The 8,114-nt window shown below is 62.2% G+C and overlaps 2 protein-coding genes across 4 annotated transcripts in view; one reads left to right on the forward strand and one right to left on the reverse strand.

Annotated features, from left to right (window-relative positions):
* Positions 1-440, reverse strand: part of LOC113210914 (zinc transporter ZIP13 homolog) — a 13,364-nt gene extending 12,924 nt beyond the window's left edge. The window contains exon 1 of the mRNA XM_052267533.1: positions 362-440. Within this exon, the coding sequence (XP_052123493.1) occupies positions 362-425 (64 nt within the window). The 5' untranslated portion in view covers positions 426-440. The remainder of the gene's footprint in view (positions 1-361) is intronic.
* The window catches only part of LOC113210912 (F-box/LRR-repeat protein fbxl-1), a 31,229-nt gene that overhangs the window by 8,663 nt on the left and 14,452 nt on the right, over positions 1-8,114 (forward strand). Inside the window, exon 1 of one of the 3 annotated variants that reach the window (XM_052267530.1) lies at positions 2,353-2,874. The exons of 1 other annotated variant lie outside the window; for it this stretch is intronic. In XM_052267530.1, coding sequence (XP_052123490.1) covers positions 2,764-2,874 — 111 coding nt within the window. In that variant the 5' untranslated portion in view covers positions 2,353-2,763. Of the gene's footprint in view, positions 1-2,352; positions 2,875-5,256; positions 5,843-8,114 lie in introns of those variants that run through there. One more of the 3 variants, XM_026429105.2, reaches the window with a different exon arrangement.

Below are 8,114 nucleotides of genomic sequence, written 5' to 3' on the forward strand. Positions count from 1 at the left end.
CCGGAGCCGGTCCAGCCAGCCTCCTGCGCACTCTGTCACTCGATCGGTACGCGAACTCCCTTGGCGTCCGCAACCTGATGCAACCATTGGCAATCCTGGCGCAATTCATATCGCTGCTCGGAAAAGAGTCTCCGTGTGTGGTGCGCGGTGATGGCGTCTCGCTCACCCCTTCTGGCCCGTGTCACGAACCTGCAATGCCGTGCCAGGAAATGTTGCGTCTGTATTTTTTTGCCACCACCCCGCAAATAACCTTCGGCAGGGCAGTGCAGGGTGCTGCGACGAGTCGTCGTCCCCCGCGATGTGCGACGCGCGGCCAAACTCACAGGGATGATGCTCCTTCCCGGTTACGACAGTAACTTACCGTAATTTTCACTTGGTGCGGAACAGCTTGATCGCGTTTCCGCAGGGAATTTTGACTGAAACATTAGACATATCTTTTTGTATACTCCCACTGTGTCCTTTTCCCATTTCCCCCTTTTGCATAAGCGCTTCGCAGTTCTCGTGCACCGGCGATAATGAGCAGTTTCCCTGACAACCGCGCTGCAGGGAAAAACGGCCCGCGATACTACTTGTTATCTCCGATCAACGGGGGAGGCGGGCGTCGCCGTCGCGCGCAAGGCGCGGAGGGCGCAAAGGGGGGCGGAAGGGTTGGGCGCGCCGCGCCAGCCGCGCACTGGTGGCATTTGGGCTGCCTACCTCCCAGGCGCGAGGCCCCACGGCCCCACCCTGCAGACCAGCTCGGCAGGCGGGCGCAGTGCGTGTAGGGTGTGCCAGTTGGCGCCCTTCGAATGCTTCTAGAGGATACATTAGACGCACAATCAGGCCCGGCCAGTGGCCAGTCGAGTCAGAGTGATGCGATCACCCAGTCTTTGGGCAGCGTCACCTTCACGTCTCGTCCCACCCGACATGACCTCGCGTCTCGCGTATTTGTTAGAATGTCTGTGTGACTCAGGCCGTTGTTAGCCCTCAATTCTCCCCCCGCCTCCTCAGCGCGATGCGAAGACTCGCAAGTTGACTGTCATCGTCATCATTGCCGTGCTCTTGCACCTATCCTATGTAAAACGTTTTGGACACCGCCTGTATACAACACCTCACGCACAACTTTTTCCAGACGAGCATCGACGCTCGCTCGCTACAGGGCTTTGCAACACACTATCTCGCTCTCACTCACTCTCTCTCGTTCTCACTCGCTCTCTCTCCTGCCTCTGCCGGCGGCTATTTCGGTGTCGGGCGGCACAAGGAGCAGGCGGGTCATCGCGGTAGGCGCCGTAGGAGAAAGAGTGTTGTTAGGCGATCTAGAGCTAACCGGTTACACGTTAAAAGTGCAGAGCGCAGGGCGCAGGGCGCGAGGCGCGAGGGGCGGCCGCCACGGCCGGCGGCGGGGCCTGTTGCTGCCCGCGGCCGGGGCCAGAGGAGCCAGAGGGGCCAGAGCGTGCTGGTGGTGGCAGGAAGTTGCGGGGCGGGGCAGGGCGGGGCGGCGTTACGCCCGCGACTAGCGAAGTGGGGCTCTTATGGGAAGCGAGAGGGTTGCGGGGCGGGGGCGCGCGGTGTCTGCGGGCGCGTCCAGCGCCTCTGACCAAGCCGGGCCAGTGCACCAGGGGCAGGGCCTCGGGCGAGGCGCGCGGAGAACACATACGCCGCGCTGGCCATCGTAGAGCCGCGCACCGCCCAGCGCGCCGTGCTCACAGCACCAGGGCGGCTCTGTCGGGGAGCCCAGAGAGCTGGACGAGGGCCTGGATGTCCTCAACGGGGGCCCCCCACACCGCCACGGGGCGAGCCGCCATCGCCGCGTCACACCCAGTGCGGCCACGCAGCAGCAGCAGCAGCCACAAGGCCCTCTGGCCGGCAGCCAGAACACCGGTCACCGAGCGCCATTTGAATGAATCCGCAACTTAATCTGGACTGGCAGGAGCCACCGATGAAGTTTACCGACTGCATTTCCTGTGCTTTCCCCGCTGGTAATTGGCCGACCCCTCCTTCGCGACTCTAATGCGCACGCGCGTTGGACGAGAGCGCGAGGAGCGAGAGGGAGCGAGAGGGAGCGAGAGCACGTGTGCGAGTAAGAGTGAACACCGTCTACCACCGCTCCACGGCCGCGCCCGTGCACGCCTAGAAGCGCGGCGGGCGACACGACCGTATTCGCGATAACTCACCGGCCTGCGAGAGTTGCCGCTGAAAGCTTTCCCCCTAATTTACATAACAACATTTTGGCATATTCCCGCGCGCTTGCAGAGTGCCGCCACAAATATCGCGAAAACCTGTCAAACAGCCCGTTTCCGGCCCGCGAGGCACGCGCGCGGCGGCGGCGCCAGATTCAGATTTGCCCGCGGCGGACCGGACGTTCGCGGGCAGGGGGGAAGGCTGGGAGGGAAGGCTAGCTACCCTCCTCTTTTGCTCTCCTCTCGGCTCTCCCTGCGCGGCGCAGCGCCTTCCGAGGAGGTCTATTTTCAGAGCGGCAGCCGCCCGCAGCAGCCCAGCCCTGGGCAGGACCGCCTGCCCCTCGTGTGGCGGGGCGTGGCGGTGGCGGAGAGTTGCGGGGCGATCGCAACAGCCTCAGAGGAGGACGCGAAAGTGTGGCGGAATGTGACGCTAAATCACTGAAAGCGAATGGAGACACGGAGGTCCTCGCAACAAACACGGCGCTGGATGAAGCCCGCGCGCGACTTTGAAGGTCCTGCTGGAGTGCTGCCTAGTGTCGCCTCCTGGTAAGAGAGCCCTCCCCACCCCTCCCCAATCCCCGCCGCTGGAGAAACCGAGCAAGCCATGGCCGGGTGGAACAAGCTGACGGTGGACTCGGCCGTCATCCACAGCCTCCCCGGAGGACCGCTTCTCTCGTCGTCATCGTCGAGCTCGTCCGGGCGGAGGCGGCGCGCGGTGAGTGTGACCATTTACTCTCCTCTTCTTGATTCCTTTCTTTCGCCCCTCTTCTCCTTCTTAACCACGACACCAACTTTTCACCTGCACCCCGAAACTTTTCTATGCTGCTTGGAATTCACTGCGGCCGTACAGTCGTACACCACGATGACCGAGCGGGGCGGGGCGGGGCGGGGCGGGGCACGGTGTCCGGAATGCTTATTTCACGCCGGGTTCCTTATGCGAGGACCATGTAAGAACAGGCTCGTGCATACCGTGCCCCTCGGAAGTTGCGAGCAAAAGGGAACGGCGGGTCTCCGAGCGACCTGACCTCAGTTGTCCACAAGACCCCGGTGCCTCTAGTGCACGTCGCGTTCGAGTCCACCACAGCGCCTCACCGTCCAGCGCGGTCACACGCGGTACCGCCGCCGCCGCCATGCAGGGCTGGAGCGTGGCCGAGGCCGTGGAGCGACACAGGCTCCTCGAGGACCTCAAGCGAGGCACACGACGGTCGCCGGGAACCGTGAGTCGAGTCTTGAAACTGAACCCGAACGCCTCACGTCGGCTACCCCCGCCGGGGCCGACACCAAAACCTCCAACCACATGGCGGAACTTTCCGAAACTATTGTCAGATCTGAGTAAGTGGCGTTATTGTGATACGATGATCCGCCCGCACTCTTAAGCGGCCGTGTCGTGTCGGTGAGCGGGTTGGCCGACGTGACCTACTCCTCGCTCGTCCCCTCAAGAAAGTGCGTATCAGAAAGCACTCAGCCACACTCAACTGCTCTTGGTCACGTGTCAGATCAGAAACTACTCAAGCTCAAGTCGTTTTCATTTTCACCAGTCGAGATTTTAAGCTTCTTCCGTGTAAAATCAAACTATCTACAAATTGAGACAAAAATTTCGACTTGTGAGGAAAATTGACTGGAGTAGTTTCTGACCAGTGCCGAGCCCAAGGGGTGAATACGTTCTGAGGCACAACCAAAAGATGAGCGTTTACATATGAGCGCGCCCTCGCGAATGCGAAGGGCTCGGTGTGACGGGGCGATGGTAGGAGGGGGAGAGGGGGAAGGGGCCGTAGGAAAGAAAAGAAAGGACCGACGTCCTTGGGGACCGTTGGGGACGAGACTAACGGCGTGCGGGGCGCGCGGCGGGCCGAGGAAGATGAGCTCCTGCGACCGTGGCGGGGTGGGGTGGGGGGAGAGGGAAGGGGGGAGGGCTGGCAGAGACAATAATTCGGCTGAACAATCCCCCTGTGTCTCCCCACAATGAAGTCACCCCGCCCGTCGATGCCACTCGGAGGACCTCGCTAAACGGCCGCGAAGGGGGGTAAGGGGCCGACCGCGCCAGCGACCCAGCCGCCGCCCAGGGCCGGGGCCCCTCTCCACCAGGCATGAACAATTGTCGCAACGATGACACGTTTTCACGTAGCCGCCGGCCGCCCTCGCCCTTTCCGCCCTCTGGCCCATTTTAGCGCTCTCCCCTGGTCATGGCTCATAGACCGGGCCGGTGCAACGTACGACACGGCATGGGAATAACCGCCACGGGCGAGAACACCGCCCCCGGCCCCGGGAACAGAGGGGTAGAACATACGGCAGGTGAAGGGCACCCGGGTCGCGGCCCAGCAGCCCTGCCCCGCGCCGCCCCGCCCCGCCCCGCCCTACCTCGATCCGCTCCCGCGGCGGGGCCTAAGATTAGTGCCATGACACACGTCTAGCTCTCCCTCTAACAATAGCGCTAGAAAAGGGGTTCGCCTGCAGCCAGCCTCCCTGGCTTCGCTCACAAGCGCACGTAGCCTCACACACACACACCCGAACGTTACAAGAGTAATTTCTATTCACTCGAAGGAGATGATTCGCAACCACGCGCACACACTTCACTTAAACTGTGATGTTCTTTTTTGTGGGCCGATTGGACAAATTATTATCTAGAAACTTTACCTAATTTTGAAGTCAATGTGGTTACTCTGAATTATTCACAACATACAGCGATTTGTTTGCCCAATAATTTGTCCACAGTTATGTGCTTCAGCGCATACATCAATTACTGCCAAAATGATGTGCACAAAAATTTAGGGTGCACGACTTTCATCCCTTTTGGTACCACGTTTTCGTTCATTTGATCACGACCTCATCTGCGCACACATGGTGCCGCCATGTTTATGGTCACTTTGTGTTTACCTCGCCCCCGGCGCTGGCGGCCGTACCCCCCACACACCGGCCCAACCCCTAGCGCCCCCCTCGCGCGCGCCCCCACCACCGGCCCCCACCGCGGCCTAGGCTCTGTTCTGTCACTGGCGTGCTGCTGGCGTGCCGTGTCCATTCTCTGCCTTGGCGTGCAGCGGGTCGTGTGCCGTGCTCGTGGTGGCCGTCGTTGGGGGCCGCGCCGGTGCCGTGTCGCGTCGTGTCGGACATCGTGTCGCTGAGGAGCACGCCGAGAACCTCTTGTCGGAGAGCGTGCCGCCGAGGAGCACGTCGAGTACCTCGTGTCGGAGATCGTGCCGCCGAGGAGCACGTCGAGTAGCTCCTACTTCCTGACAGTCTGCGGGAGCGCGGTCTCCGTGTCGGGTAGCACCTCGCCCTGCTGCACTCTATCCCCTCCCGCACTGAGAACCTCGTCGAGTTGACGTGCTGCTCCACCTCCTGCTCCACACCGAGTGCCTCGTGTCGGACGACGTCGTCGCCCTGATGCGCGCGTCCCGGAGCAGCGGGGCCGGGCGAGGGTGAGAGGGCGGCCCGCTGCCCGCGCCCCGCTCTGCTGCTGAACGAGTGTTCGCGTGTGTTTGTGGTGACAACACTAGCAAGACCTTCGTCACCGATCGTCACCGTCATCTCCTCCGTGACGAAGCAGTAGTGCAGTGTGCGAGTGCCAAACAAAGTGAAGCGACATGTGCGCCATGTGGAACCAGCTCTCCACCGTGGACTTTGTGGCGTCCGTGGCGCTGTCCAAGGACGACCCCGCAGTGGACGCCCGGCGCCGGCCCAACGCGGTAGGTTGCAGCAGCGGCAGGGGTTGAGGTTGTCTACCTGCACTGTCCCCGGGCTCAGCGCCGACGGCTGCGGTAGCGGGTTGCGACTGTACCGTGCGGGGACAATGTACTCCGGGTGAACGGGCATGCCTACCTGTGCCAGAAGGCTGATGCACCCTGCACACTTCTGTAGTTATACTGTGCCGAATTCCTCCGTGCGGACGGGTTGCTTACTCCATCGAGCCGTAAGGCGCTGTGTGCTGGATCAATCAACCACCTGGTAACTCGTCCAACCATAAGCTTCGATTTTCTCGCAGTTTTTTCACAAAGTAGTCAAAGATTCATTAAAGAGAAAACTCGTCACCCACACGCACTTGTGCCCAGGTAAATGTGTGTGTGTGGGGGTGTGGCTGTGTGAGGGAGACGGGACATCTCGTCCAGAGAGCTTTATTGCGAACTGCACAACCAGTAGCGGCTTAGTGCGGCACGCAGGAAACAAAGTCTGTGCGCCGAGGCGTAGAGCTAAATTGATCTGTTGTATGTAATTTGTTCGGTCGGCTATACGGCGGGGAGGAAGGCAGAGGCAGATTCAGTGGCGGCCCCCTCCCACCTTCTGTCTCTGCGCGGTGCTCGGTCGGAAGTTATCACCAAGCCCCGACGGCGACCCACTCACCTCACTCACTTGCACTCATTGAAGCTGCGGTGCCCGCGCCGCCACACCCTCCTCTCTCTCTCTCTGTTTCGCACCCAATGGGCAGCAGGCAGCATCCCGCCTCGCTCACATTCCGACAGGGCGGGCTGTACGACGCGCGGGGCGGCGTGCTTGTGGCTGGGCTGTAAAGCAAAATAATAGGGGTTGGGAGCGCACGTGATGCCGTGCTGAAAGCTTGAAAGTGATGCTCGACATCGCGGAGGGTCGGTCCGGCGGCGCCTCGTAGTTTGTCACACGTTCTGTTCCTAAGCAGTTTTGTTTTCTTTCTCTCTCTTTCTTTTGATTATTCTCATTTCATTACTTTCGGCGCGCGGCCGCGGGCGGGGTGGGGTCCACCACCACCACGACGGCGCCCACCCACAGTCAGGACGGAGGCAAGTCTGACACATCCCGGTTCCGCTCAGCCTTGACAGCCGCATTTCGGCCCCGGGGGATGCTGGGGCGGGATGGGATGGACCAGTGACGACACGACGCCACCGGATGAGGGACCGCAGCGGCAGGCCTGCTGCAGGTGGTGGTCGGGTGGCTCTGGTGGTAGTAGTGGTGCTTTGAAGCTCGCGGCCCAGTGCACGCGCGAAGATGCAGGTCGCTGCGTTGGAAAAACGCCTCAAAGGGAAGCAAGGGGGAAAAGGGGAGGGGGTGGGGGGCTAACCTCCCCCTAGGGGGGGTTATTCTGAACCCGTGCCAGGGTCGTTGAAGCGCAGTTAATGTCCCCCGCAAGGCGATGGGCGGCGCCAGCAACGACAACGCCACACCCCCGGTGGGCCGGTGGGCTTACGACCTTGCACTGCACACGCGCGCGCACAGACACGCACGCACGCACGCGCGCCCACACACGCACACACATCCACGAATGGACCAGGGTAACTCCCTTAATGAGATGCAATGAGCTGTACGCCGCCGCCTCCCCGCCTGTCACCCTCAATGACTGGGTTAAACGAGTGCCGAGTGACGGGCGCGGCAGGAGGGGAGCGGGCGGGGTGTCGTTTGGCGAAAGGTTGAACTTAACCTGTCACGCGTTACCCCCCTCCCACCCCTCCTACCCCCGTCCGCCCCCCTCACCTTCGGCCGAACCCCCTGCCCTGGGACACCTGGTGGGCCTCAGGCCTCAGGCGGCGGGGCGGGGGCGAGCCTGACAGACGTATGGCACCGCAGAAGCAAGTAGTAGGGGAACCAAGGGGGCTGCAGATCGCCACCCCCCTCACCCCACCCCGGGTCCCCGAATCTCCCACCTCTTCCTTTTTCTTATGCGATAAATGCTCGACAGGAAGGGGGCTTTTGTGTGCCAAACTCCCCTCAGCGGCGCCGGCCTGCCCCCGCCCCGCCCTGCCTGCGCCCGCTACTTTTTCTTCTGGTTCCGCGGACAGCGGCGCGGGGAGCAGGCTGCTTTGCGCGGCCGCGGCCCGCGGCCCGCACCCCGCACACCCCACGACGCGCACGTGTCGCAGCCCCGTGGCGACGGGGGGCATTTCATGGCGACGGCCGAGCCGACGATGTGGCGACATTAATGTCCAAAAGCCGGCCATCCATCATACTCATTGTCACCGGTTCGCGGGCGAGGTGGGGGCGCTGGGCGCTGGG

Source organism: Frankliniella occidentalis, unplaced genomic scaffold (genome assembly GCF_000697945.3).
Source record: "Frankliniella occidentalis isolate FOCC.00 unplaced genomic scaffold, Focc_3.1 Scaffold53, whole genome shotgun sequence".
NCBI lineage: Eukaryota > Metazoa > Arthropoda > Insecta > Thysanoptera > Thripidae > Frankliniella > Frankliniella occidentalis.